The 13407-nt window shown below is 47.3% G+C and overlaps 1 protein-coding gene across 1 annotated transcript in view; it reads left to right on the top strand.

Annotated features, from left to right (window-relative positions):
- DTX4 (deltex E3 ubiquitin ligase 4) overlaps positions 1-13400 on the top strand; it is a 31180-nt gene extending 17780 nt beyond the window's left edge. The window contains exons 5-9 of the mRNA XM_007455681.1: positions 1190-1251; positions 2175-2327; positions 4451-4612; positions 9485-9574; positions 12705-13400. Of these exons, the coding sequence (XP_007455743.1) occupies positions 1190-1251; positions 2175-2327; positions 4451-4612; positions 9485-9574; positions 12705-12938 (701 nt within the window). The 3' untranslated portion in view covers positions 12939-13400. The remainder of the gene's footprint in view (positions 1-1189; positions 1252-2174; positions 2328-4450; positions 4613-9484; positions 9575-12704) is intronic.
- Positions 13401-13407: the final 7 nt, after the last annotated feature.

Below are 13407 nucleotides of genomic sequence, written 5' to 3'. Positions count from 1 at the left end.
CACCCCCCTTCCCCTACTGCTGGGCGGGCTACCTCTGCTGGCAGTGATCATGCCATCAACAGCCGAAGAAGACCGTCCTGAAGCTGTGGTCATAAATTCCTGGTTTCCCATAAAAATAATAGCACTTTGACTCCACATTACCGATTGAGACAGTACTTAGCACATTGTAAAAGGAATGCCATAAGCCTACCTAATGCTTTTAAATGTGTAACAGTCTACAGAGTACTTTCTTTCTTTCTTTTTTTTTTAGCATCTTTATTGGAGTATAATTGCTTTACAATGGTGTGTTAGTTTCTGCTTTACAACAAAGTGAATCAGTTATACATATACATATGTTCCCATATCTCTTCCCTCTTGCGTCTCGTCTCCCTCCCTATCCCTCCCCTCTAGGTGGTCACAAAGCACCGAGCTGATCTCCCTGTGCTATGCGGCTGCTTCCCACTAGCTATCTGGTTTACGTTTGGTAGTGTATATATGTCCATGCCTCTCTCTCGCTTTGTCACAGCTTACCCTTCCCCCTCCCCATATCCTCAAGTCCATTCTCCAGTAGGTCTGTGTCTTTATTCCTGTCTTACCCCTAGGTTCTTCATGACCTTTTTTTTTCTTTAAATTCCATATATATGTGTTAGCATATGGTATTTGTCTTTCTCTTTCTGACTTACTTCACTCTGTATGACAGGCTCTAGGTCCATCCACCTCATTACAAATAGCTCAATTTCGTTTCTTTTTATGGCTGAGTAATATTCCACTGTATATATGTGCCACATCTTCTTTATCCATTCATCCGCTGATGGACACTTAGGTTGTTTCCATCTCCGGGCTATTGTAAATAGAGCTGCAATGCAGAGTGCTTTCATTTGTCATCTCATTGCATCGTTTGGGCGGGTCCAGGCTCTTCGATGATGTGGAAGAGAAACCCGCTCAACCTCTGTCAGTTAAAAAGTGGGTTTGTTGAAATTAGGCGAGGGGCTGTCAGGGAAGTGACCTAAGGAGATAAAGGTGGATGTGAACACCTCCCACTCCTCAGACCACCTCCCTCCATCTTCCACCACTCTGTTCCCTTTCAGTTCTTAAATCCAATTGCGCAATGAACTGCTTGGCGTTTCTGCTTTGAGCCTGGCTGACGACTCCCCTCTCTCTGGCACGTGCAGCTTGTCTTGGTGGCCCACTGAATATCTTGTCCCCACAGGTAAAACCCCAGAAGAAGTGCTCAAGAGGTATCTACAGAAAGTCCGGCATCCACCAGACGAGGTGACTGCAGGGAACACGGGGCGGGGTTCACCTTCTCCGTCACCCACAAGCATCTCCTGCGCTAGAGTTTTCTGCAGGATGCGGCAGGAGCTGCTTTCTAAGTCCTGACTGGTGCAGAGCTGGTCAGAGAGGACGCCCAGGCTCCCAGGTTCATGGTCCTGAGCGATAGCTGCAGCTTAACCTCTCCCACCTCCCCATTCAGCAAACTGCTGACTGATTCTAAACTGCCTTAACATGAGAGTCTGAATTTAAGAAAGGCAGTATGATAAGCTATGGGCACTGACTTTAAAATGGCCTTGATGTCCCAGCAGTTCTCAACCAGAGGTGATTTTACATGACTGGAGGGGATAGGGGATGCTGATAGTATGTAGTAGACAAAGGCCAAGGATGCTGCTAAACACCCGACAATGCCCAGGAAGGCCCAGGACAGCACCCACAGCAAAGAATTATCCGGCCCCAAATGTCAATGGTGCCAAGGTTGAGAAATCCTGTTGTAGACTTATTTAAACAGCAGCCTCTCCAGGATGCTTCAAATACAATTCCTTTACAGACGTTCCATTTAAGTAAAGCTTGTCGGTGAGTCTATCAGCAAGCATTGGTTTCCTCCACAAGCCACTGAAGGATACCAAGGAAGGACGGTCGGTCACAGCCCCCAAGGAGGTTATCATTCTGTTGGCCAGCCTAAATGAACATGTACCACCACGAGGAATTATTTCAGGAATTTGTCTGTTGTGCAAAGCAAGGCAGAATTCTATTTAGATTCCCAAAGGCATGTTTACCCTGGTTTGTGGGCTTTCTAGAAGAGGAGAGGAAATAGCTCACCTGACCTCTGAGATCACGCGGGAACCACCTTGGAGACGCTTTGGCTTCCTAGGCTGATCGAGAGCTGATGTCCTCTTTCCTCTGTCCCCTCCCACCCCCAGGACTGCACCATCTGTATGGAGCGCCTCACGACCCCCTCGGGCTACAAGGGTCCACAGCCGACGGTCAAGCCTGACCTAGTGGGTAAGCTGTCCAGATGCGGCCACATCTACCACATCTACTGCCTGGTCGCCATGTACAACAACGGCAACAAGGTTAGTGCCAGCCCGTGGGGCCGCTGCCACCTTCCACGTGGGCCCTGGGGTGTGAGAGCACGGAGGCCTTATTGGAGTGGCACGCAGGTGGTTTGGGGAGTCTCAAAGTCATCCCATGGCAGCAGGAGTGATGAACTTGGTTGTTCTCAGCAGGATCAGTTTTCCACGAAATTATGATGTTGGTAAAATCTGTCTTTACCTTCCTTTTGGTCTATGCTACCCGACTCTCCCCCTGTATCCACACTGAGTGGTGGTCTGAAAGGTGTTAACTTCTGTCCCTGAGAGTCCCAGGGGGGAGTGGTCCATGATGATGGGCCAGGGGTTAGTATCCAGTCATACTGGCATGGATGGATTTCCCATCACCCTTCCTTCTCCCAGGGCTAGTGATTTTCAGTTACAATTCATTTTCGGTGGACAATTTCAAAACACCTTTCACCACCCCTTCAAAAGCACTAAAGGGTTTGTCAGGGTATAACTGGAAGTCCCTTAGGATCCTAGTTCGAGGAGGGGAAGACTGTTCGTGATACTTGTCTTGTCCAAGAGAGCTGGTTTCCAGGAACCTGGGAGTGTCCTCAGATGATAACTCTCTCCCTACAATGCCTAAGCCATTGAGTTTTCTCGTGTTCTCTCCCATGCCTGGAATAACCTTCATTCCCCATCTGCATGAATTTGAATTCTACTCGTTTCGCCAGGCCCAGCTTGGATTGCCTCAGAGTCTGAGATTTTTGTGATATCCTCCAACCGCTTATTCATCCAAAAAAATGTTTGGCTTTCAGAGGCTGCTCTGTACTACTCTTGCTGTGGGAAGAGTAAAGGCAGCAGACCTAAGCTCAGACCCCGGCTTAGTAGCCAAATGACCTTGGGCAAGATTTTCAAGCTCCCGGACATTTCATTTTCCATCTGGAAAATGGAGATAAAACAATCCCTACTTTATAGGGTGCTGTTAGCATTGTTATTCAAATTGGTATCTCCTTTGTATTATGGCTGTATGTTTTTTCCCTTCATCCTAATATAGCCCTGTGGTTGAAATTCCCGAAGTGCCAATCTTGGGATCGTTCTCTGTCTCAGAGAGCTCAGTTATTCGTGAACGATGTGTGTCTGTATCCTCTGCCCAATTTCCTGACCCTAAGAAAAAAGGTTTCATCGGGATTTGGCATTTGAAGAGGTTATTTTCGGTTTAAAGAGGTTTCTTAGGACATTTATTCCCTTTTTTTGATAACTGTATTCAAGAATAATCTAGTACTCTGGCGTTTATTTCCATGGTGCTTCAAAAATGTTGAAGACACTATCCTTTATTCTCTTTTGCACTAATACTTTGAAGCACGCAGTTTTTATCTCCTTTACAGAGAAGAGGGGTGAAAAGGCCCAGAGAGAATTTATTGGATGGAGTGATTCATCCAAGGTCACGAAGCAAGTTAAGGCCAGAACAGAGAGTGGGACACTGGCCTTGGATTCCCATCCTTTGATCACACGGAGTAACTTCCATTGCCCTGAATGCAAGCTGTTCCTTTAAATGAGTAGAGTTTGAATGGAAACGTCCTTAAATAGCCCTGCAGAGGATCCCAGTCTTCCCCCGAGGAGATCTGGATGTCCTGGAGAGCTCTGGTCCCCGCCGTGTGACAGCGCTTTGTACACGCGTTGTTTCCTGCCCACGCTTCCCTTCTCCTCACTCTCTTTTTTCAAGCTGGGAACAGGATTTACTGTCCAGGTTCTCTCCCAAGCTTTCCTCCTAGCCTTCCAGAAGACACGTCACCAGGTCCCGCTGTGAAACCACGACCCCTCACGTCACTGTACCCAGAGTCCCTCACCATCCCCCCATCAGAGTCCTGAGATGCAGGACAAAGCCTGGTCTCCTTCTGAAGGATGGCGTCTCTCTTACATGTCTCTTAGCACGGAGCATGGGGTTGGTGTGGAATTTTCCTCCTCGTACTTTGGAGAAAGCTTCAGCTTTCAATGGCCTCAGTAGCCAGGCACGGGGCGGGGGGCGGGGGGGGGCAACTCAGGTCTGTTACTCATTTGGATGCATTTTGCCCCCGACCCGAGCCCTTTATCTCTGGTACCTTTTGGGGTTGGGTGGGAAGGTCATTACTAAAACTGTTTCCTCTCTGACCTTGTCTCTTCAGGATGGGAGTCTGCAGTGTCCAACCTGTAAGACCATTTATGGGGTGAAGACAGGAACCCAGCCTCCAGGGAAGATGGAGTACCACCTCATTCCCCACTCTCTGCCTGGCCACCCAGACTGCAAAACCATCCGGATCATCTATAGCATCCCCCCTGGCATTCAGGTGAGCCTCCCCCTTAGCCACTGGCTTTTATCATTTAAAGTTCAAATGTTTGCAGGTAAGTGTTTGTCTTCAGTCCATTCAAGCTACTGTAACAAACAAACAAAAAAACCCCACAGACTGGATGACTTTTAAACAACAGAAATTTATTTCTCACTGTTCTGGAGGCTGAGAAGTTCAAGATTGAGATGCCAGCAGATTCAGTGTCTGGTGGCAGCCCCCCTCCTGGTTTGTACACCGTCTTCTTACTGTGTCCTCACATGGCAGAAGGGATGAGCAGCCTCTCTGGCGTCTCTTTTATAAGGGTACTGATCCCATTCATGATGGCTTCACCTTCACAACCTAATCACCCACCAAGGGACCCCCCCACATCTCCTAATACCATCACATTGGGGATTCGATTTCAACATAATAATTTATAGGGGGGGGACCCAGACTTTCAGTCTACAGCTCTCCACCCGTGGCCTCCCCAAATTCATGTCCTTCCTGCACACAAAATACATTCATTCCATCCCAATAGCCCCCAAGTCTTAACACATTCCAGCACCCACTTTAAAGTTTCAGTCCAAAGTCTTATCTAAATATCATCTACATTAGATAGGGTGAGACTCAAGGTAGAATTCATTCTGAGGCCAATTCCTCTCCAGCTGTGAACCTGTGAAACCAAACAATTTATGTGGTGGTGTCTCACCAGACACTGAATCAGCCGACACCTTGATCTGGAACTTCCCAGACTCTAGAACTGTGAGAAATGAATTTCTGTTGTTTACAAGCCACCCAGTTTATGTTATTTTCTTATAGCAGCCAGAGCTGCTAAGACAATGTTATGCTATGAAAAGTCTCTGTCCCACTCTGGTCCCCCATCTACCCCGTCTCACCCTCCCCGACTCTCCGCCACTGTTCTCACTTTCTTATGTATCCTTTCAGGGTTCTTTGTGCATTTGCAACAAAGACTTCATCCACTCCTCCCATCTTTACACAAAGGGTGACATATCAGACATATTGTTCTGCACCCTGCACTTTCTTTCTTTTTTTTATAGATCTTTATTGGAGTATAATTGCTTCACAGTGCTGTGCTAGTTTCTGTTGTACAACAAAGTGAATCAGCCATATGCGTACACATGTCCCCATACCCCCTCCCTCTTGAGCCTCCCTCCCATCCTCCCCAGCCCACCCCTCTAGGTCGTGGAAGCACCGAGCTGATCTCCCTGTGCTATGTTGCTGCTTCCCACATGTACCACAATGTTCACTGCAGCACTATTTACAATAGCCAGGACATGGACACACCCTGCATTTTCAATGAACAATATAGTCTGTAGATCTTTCCATGTCAGTATAGAGAGAACTTCCACATTCTTTCTTAGCTTTGCATAATCATCCCTTGTATAACTGTACCATAATTTATATTCAGCCGTCTCCATTTGATGGGCATATGGATTGTTTCCAATCTTTTGCTACAACAAAATGCTGTCATGAATAACCTTGCACGCATGTGAGTATATCTGTAGAATAATTTTCTAGAAGTGGATTTTTTTTTTTTTGTCAAATGGTATTTGCATTTGTAATTTGATAGATAATCCTTGACTTTTGTGGACATTTCTTTTGATTCTTCAAAAGACAGCCCTAAGGAACATATTGAACAATTTTCCTGGCAGTAAATACAAACGTGTCCCTTCCTTCACACATTGAAGCTTTTTCTAAATGTTTAGGGTGTTCAATGGATTCATTTATTTAACAAATATTTATTAGTTTACCTTCCTTTCCTCCTTCCTCCTTGCCCTCCTCCATTTTGTCTTTTGTTTAACAAACATTTGAGTGTGGACAGGGGACCAGACGTGTTCTAGATGCTAGAGAAAGAATGGTGAGCTAAACAGACACAGTCCTTGCTTCCCTGAAGTCCCCCTTCTAGTGAGATAAGGAAGAAATAAAACGGGGAGATGTAATCGTCTGTAGAAAATTGAATAAAAAAATATGGTTCTTCTTTGAAGGACGTATCAACCAGTCAGGCAGAAATAAATACACATCACTAAACTATAGAGTAAAAACTGATGTGCACCACTGATACAAGCTGTGGGAAGCAGGGTGGACAGACAACACAGGGCTTCAACGTCTGACAGGACCTGGCTTCCAATTCCTGGCTGATTTCCTCCTTAGCTGGTGATTTTGGACTTCGACCACTTGACCTTCCTGAGCCCTGTTGCTTTATCTGCACAGCCGGGAAGCTAATGTGCAGGGGTTTTGTAAAGATGAGCGATAATGTTTATATGTGCATATTGTGGTCCAGGGTACAGAACCAAGGTGCTCGGTACCTGGTCTCCATCATTAATGAGTATCTTACATGTCAGGGTAAGGAAGAGGGCCTATGTCTGTCCGTCTGGGAGGGTTGGAGGAGGCTTTCTGGGGGCAGGGTACTCACTAGTAGAGGAAAGACATGCAGAAATAAAGGAGAGTGTTTTTAGTTGGAGGACACAGCAGAGTTGCCAAGGGAGAGAAAGAGGGGGTGTGGAAGGCGCGTAAGGAAGAGTTTAATTTGGGTTAAGATTTGCCAAAGTAGGCGACAGGAGGAGGGAGTAAGGAGGATGTGAGAGAGCGGGCAGAGAAGGGAGACTGTGGCCAGGTCAGGAGGCCTTCAACACCGGGGTGAAGGCTGTAGATTCTCCTTGACAGGCTGGTGGCAGGGAGTCCCTGAAGGTGGTCGGGCGTTGGTTAGGATTATGGAAAGTCATGTGGTTGGGAAGATGCTTTAGGAAGGCCAGTCTGGCAAAAGAGTGGGGGGGTGACCTGACAGACCAATTAGGAGACCACTGTGATAATTTAGCTTCCAGTCATGAAAAAGGGAGGGGCTGGGACCAGGGAGATTTGGTTGGATGTGAGGGCAAGTGAGACTTCTCGTATGATTCTAGGGCTGCCAGGGCGGGTATAATAGGGACAAGAATGAGAGTACGGGAGTCCCGAGAAACAGCCAATGGCCTTGGTGGGAAGTAGGACAGACTGACGTGGGCAAAGTCGGGGTGGGGCAACCACTTTGGAGGATGTTCTTTGTTCCCGGACTCCAGGACCAAAGAACGGGGAGCCCGCACTAGGGTATAGAGGTGCCCGCCCGCTGCCTCTGGAGGTGCCATGGCTCCCCTAGGAAAACCCCAAGCTTGTGTCAAAGGAAATGCATCCGTGCACTGTCCTTACAGCCGTTCCGTAGACCACCCGTGAGAGTCGGTAGCAGAGCCCTCAGGGCAGAGTCCATTCCTGGAGACCCCAGGGACCACACAGGCTTGGGCTTTCATGAGGAGTGAAGCCCTTTAAGCTCTGCCTTCACTGCAGACGATGATTCTCTGGGGGAGAAACTCTGAGCGGGACCAAGGCAGAGTCGTGACTGCTGAGCTTAGCACCGTGCAGGGAGCACACAGCCTTGCTGGGCTGGTGCCAAGCAGGTGTCTGTGTTGGCCGCGTAACAGGCAAGTCCCGGGCAGGAGAGGAGCGGACAGAACCGTGGTGAGAATCAGCCATCAGTTGTCCAGCCTGGCTTAGAAACAGCCGTGGCCGTGGGAATGTTGTAAATGTGATTTCACAAGAATGTGAAATTCAGAACCTTCAAGTCCCGCGTCTCCCAGAAGACACTGTTGCCTCTTTCAGTTCCCTGTGATCTTTCTCTTCTTTGAGACTCCACTGTACTCATCATGCTGTTCAGTTTGCAAAATCATACATGATCCTGAACCATGCTATTAAAAGATTGTTTTAATCACATAATTTTTAAATCATTTTGGAACTGTCGTCCATTGTAAGAGAAAATGGAAAATCTGTGTTTTCTTGAAGTTTTGTCACTCATTCATTCATTCCTGCATTCACTCGCTCATTCGTTTGTTCAGCCAGGATACGGTTACTTATCTACGGTGTGAGAGCTTTTGTACCAGGAGCTGTGTGGAATTATCAATATTATATTGGCTTCATGTAGAAGGGATTTTAAAACAGGGTTTCACAGACTCTGGTGGGGGGCAGGGGTGCTCAGAAATTATAGACAAACGTTGTGTGTAGGGGGAAAATATGTGCATTGTTACTGGGAGAAAATCCCTCATTTTTCATGAGCTTCTCAAAGGGACCTGTAGACCATTCTGAACCTGATTAGGAAGCCTTGTTTTTGGCTAAATTCTGCTTCAGTTTCTTTCCCACCTGGTGGCTTGAGACCGCTTGCTTAATAGGGGTATTGGATGATGACAGTTGAAATGTCAGAAGATTTTTAGTCGTGAATATGCCAATGTATATTGTTAAATAAGAAAACAAACCAAAACCCATGAGGACAAAGGAGAAAATCCCCAAGAATCATTCAGATAATTCTGATCGCATGGCTCTTGGCTCAAAGCTCACAGGCACTTATGTTATTCTGGGTAGTTTAGAGGTTAAAGAAGTCCAGAGTATGCTTCAGGAAACCTGGGCTTAAGTTTTGGCAAAGCCATTAACATAACGGAAGTCATTTAACCTCTGGGGCTGCAGTTTTCCTCTTTTGTAAAACAAAAGAGCCAGAATAGATGATGATGAAGGTGATAAACAGCTGCTGAGCTCTGAACGTGTGCCTTAACATTCATAACGGTCCCACAAGGTGAGAATCCCACATCTTCCTTATTTAAGGGGTGGGGAATTAACACCCCAAGGGAGAGCAGCTCCAGCTAACACAGCTGGGAGGCAGCAGCTCTGGGTCCAGAGCCAGGTCCAAGGACTCGAGTATGTGTTAAACCACTATTCCCACTGCTGTTTGGGTCTGTTCTCTGTCTGGACTCTGTGGCCATTAGTATTCATCATTATTTGAATCAATCACAGCCTGCACCCCCTGCAGCCCAAAGATTTTGAAAAATGCTCTTTGCTCTCATTTTTTTCTGCTTTCAGGGGCCAGAACACCCAAATCCTGGGAAAAGTTTCAGCGCCCGTGGCTTCCCACGACACTGTTACCTTCCAGACAGCGAGAAAGGGAGAAAGGTGAGAGCAGGTTTCAGCGAAGGGCTGGGGAATTTACTTGTCTCTTAGGGCCTGAAGTTTGCTCCCTTCGATGCTAAACAGAACTGGATCTCTTGTAACTCTAGATGCCCATGTAGCAAAGTCATAGTCAAGTCAACTAGAGGTAGGATGGATATGTTTAGAATTTTATTTTTGCAGGGTGGTGGGGCCTGGGCTTTTGGCTTTTTCGTCTCCTGGATTTTACTGGCAATAATTCATCTATTTTAGGATCCTTCCTCTAGAGCTTTGCTGTCTAATGGCAGGTCCTGGGACCAGCACCAGTTACAACACCTAAGAGTTTGATATAAATGCAGAACCTTAGAACCTACTTCATTTTAACAAGACCCCAAGTGATCTGACAGCATATTAAAGCTTGAGAGGCACTGCTCTGGGGCAGGGATCTTAATTTGTGGAATTTTATTTCCTTTTTTATTTTTAATGAATACTTTGATTTTCCCCAAAAGAGTAGAGGGAAAAATCACTGGGTTTCTGGATTCTTAGTGATTCCTGGTGAGGCTTCAGTGGTTCTAAGGACTCTAAAATTAGAATTAAAACTTCATGTTCATTTTCCTGTGGATAAGGCCAGAAAATCATTGGATTTTCAAATCATTCCCTGATCTCAAAAGTGAAAAGAACCGTTAATTTATTGAACAAGAGGTGTGCCTTTGTTAGCTTTCTCTACGTCATGCTGCGTAACAAACAACCTCTAAATCTCAGTGGCTTCCTTCAACCACTGTTTATTTCTCATGTACTTTGCATGTTAGTGGCTGTGTCTCAGCTGCTGCTGTGGGTCAGCTTTCATCTGCTCCATGTGGCTTCCTGTTCAGAATCAAGGTCAAAGGAGCCGCCCTTCCGTGGTCCATCCCCTTCCCGTGGAATGAGGCAGAGGACCAAGAGAGAATCCAAGCAGGAGTGTACAATCCCATTAAAGCTGCTCCTGGAAGCTTGTTACTTCCACTCACCTTTCATAGGCCCCAGCAAGTCATGGACAAGACAGACAAGGAGCTGGTGCCCTGCCTACAGGGAGTCCCCTTGGCAAAGAGTGTGGCTATAGTCTCTCAGAGGGGAAGAATCAGATAGGTCGGGACAATAAGAGAATCAACCACATCATCCTGAAGAGGTGCCCAGTTCAGTGTTCCCAGATTAGGAGTCAGGGCCAGTCCTGATACCTGTTTGCCCCGAACAGCCACGTCTCTACGCTCGAGATCTACAGCTCCAACTGCTGGCTAAACATCTCCACCATCGAGTCCTGCAGTTAAAATTAGGATCCTCTTGCCAAGAGCTGCTCCTCTGCCAGGCCTCCCTCTTCCTGTTAATGACATACTCTGTATCCCTGGGACCAAACTGGACACGTGAACGTCTTGGGCTCTGGCTCTGAACCACACATTTCTCCCTGCAATGCCCTCCAAACCGCTTGAATCCTTTTCTAATCCTGCCACCGCCAAGCTAGTTATCTGTCACTAGAATAGTAATCCTGAAACACAGTTTCTGGCATCACTCTCCTTGCTTAACAGAAATAAAGTGAGAGGAAACAATACAAAATTGTTAGGATGGCTTTCCCTTCCTTCTTCAAAGGACAATCTTCTCTGCTTGATTTACAAGACCTACTACAGTGTGGGTCCCCTCTCACCAATTCCTCACCCTTATCCCTCCTGTCTGCTGTTTCCAGATGCTAACCTTGGGCTCCTTCGCAGAGCAAAGTAATAAGAGCATGGGCTTTGGAGCCAGACGAGCCTGGGTTCAAATCCTAGTTCTGCCATTTACCAGCTGTGGGAACTGATGTAAAGTTGACTTAATCTATAAAAGAATGGTGATCACTTCTAGCTGTATGGACAGGATGTTGTAAGAATTAAGTGAAGGTCGCGTTTGTAAAATGCCCAGCGTGGTGGCAGCAATCTTAATTATCCATACCTCGGATGATATGTATTTCCAGTGTCTATACGTCCTGCTCTATTAATATACCTCATATCTTCCCCTCTCTCTGAGATCAGCTCAGAAGCAGCCTCCTCCATGAAATCTATACTGATCCCCACCTGAGAGTCAACAGAGACATGACTGAGACCAGGGATGGGAAAGTCAAGCAATCCTGAAGCCAAGGCCCCCTCTGGCACTTTCTAGCTGTGACTAAGGCAAATCTTTTGTCTTCTGAGCCTGTTTCCTCTTCTGCAGAGAAGGGATAATGAGTATCCTGTCTTAGCCCATTATTATAACCATTACATGACCCAGTGCCTGGCACTTAGTAAGCAAACACTCAGGAAATGGTAACTCTCAGTTTCAAAGCCTGCTACTCTTATTACTATTAAGATTCCCCACCTCCAGCTCGCACCATGGTTATAGTCATTCAGTTTTGAACCCAGTGCATTCTTACCAGGCGCCTTCTTCAAGCTGGTCAGGGTGTCAGGCATTCATCCTAACAAAGATTTTTCTAATGCAGCTGAATTAGAACATTCTGCAAAGCCCTAACACCTCTCTGAGCCTCACCTATAAAATAGAGATAACATTAGCACCTGCCAGACCTGCCTCAAAGGGTGGCTGTGAGGATCAGATGAGAAAATAAATATGAAATAGCCTGGAAGAGGTCAAAACGCTTCCACCATGTCCCTGGAGAGAGATTCCACAACTTTAGCTGTGGATCAATTAATACCACATTCAGGTGGTATTGGCGGGGGGGAGGGCATAGCTCAGAAGATCTCAGATCATAAGTGCCTTGGATGCCTAGATCCCAGCTTTTAAAATGCAGCTATGATGCTCGCACCTAGCATTTGTTGAGTAGATGTGCCAGGCACTACTGTGAAAGTGCTTTTCACATAGTACTCCCTAAGTTGCGCACAACCTTCAGGGGTAAAGTGTACCGTTGCCATTTTATAAGTAAGGAAATGAAAGCTCAGAGAGGTGATGTAACTTGTCCACGGTCACACAGTTAGTCAATGACAGAGTCAAGACTTAACCTGCAGGTCCGACTCCATTTCCAAATCCCTTTCTATTCACTGTGCTGCTTAGGGCATCATGATGCAGGAGGGGCTAGGACCCTTGGGAGGACTCTCCACTTCCCAAGGGGTAGTCTTTGACCACCACTGAATGCCTGACTCTGATCTCCTGCCTTTTGTCTTAGGTCCTGAAGCTGCTGCTTGTGGCTTGGGATCGCCGTCTCATCTTTGCCATCGGTACGTCCAGCACCACAGGCGAGTCAGATACCGTCATCTGGAATGAGGTCCATCACAAGACAGAGTTTGGCTCTAATCTCACTGGCCACGGCTACCCAGATGCCAATTACCTGGATAATGTGCTGGCTGAACTGGCTGCCCAGGGCATTTCTGAGGACAGTACTGCCCAAGAGAAGGACTGAACCGGAGGGGCTTTGGGGTGGGAGAGGCCATGGGACCACAGGTCAGGAAGTGGGGAGAGTCAAGGTGGAAGTTGGCACCATGCCCTCCCAACTCCCTGTCTCCCCTCCTTGTCCTGTCTCCACCCCCATCCCTCCCAGCCCCAGGCTGAGGGGAGCAGTCAGAATGAATAAGGTGGTTGGTGTCATCCACAAACCTCATCCAACGCAAAGGGGACGTGGGATGAGGGCCATCCTCAGCCTGTTCCCATGGAGTTTTCGGTGCTGGGTAGGCAGGGACCCCCCCTCACTCCCCTAAGCAGGGGGCACAGGCAGCACGCTTAGGGTATGGGCACTCCTTATCCTGGCCTTGTGAAGCCGGAGGTTCATGCCTCAGCCAGCTTCTTGCTGCTTCCACTCTGCTTCGAGAGCGGAGTTTCTGCTTTTCTCTCCTCTGCTGGAGGTGAGGGGCTCTCACTGTGCAAGACGGGGG

Source organism: Lipotes vexillifer, unplaced genomic scaffold, assembly GCF_000442215.2.
Source record: "Lipotes vexillifer unplaced genomic scaffold, Lipotes_vexillifer_v1.1 scaffold977, whole genome shotgun sequence".
In the NCBI taxonomy this organism is placed as follows: domain Eukaryota; kingdom Metazoa; phylum Chordata; class Mammalia; order Artiodactyla; family Lipotidae; genus Lipotes; species Lipotes vexillifer.
The sequence above is the reverse complement of the archived record's forward strand: the minus strand, read 5'-3'. Positions and strand labels throughout refer to the sequence as shown.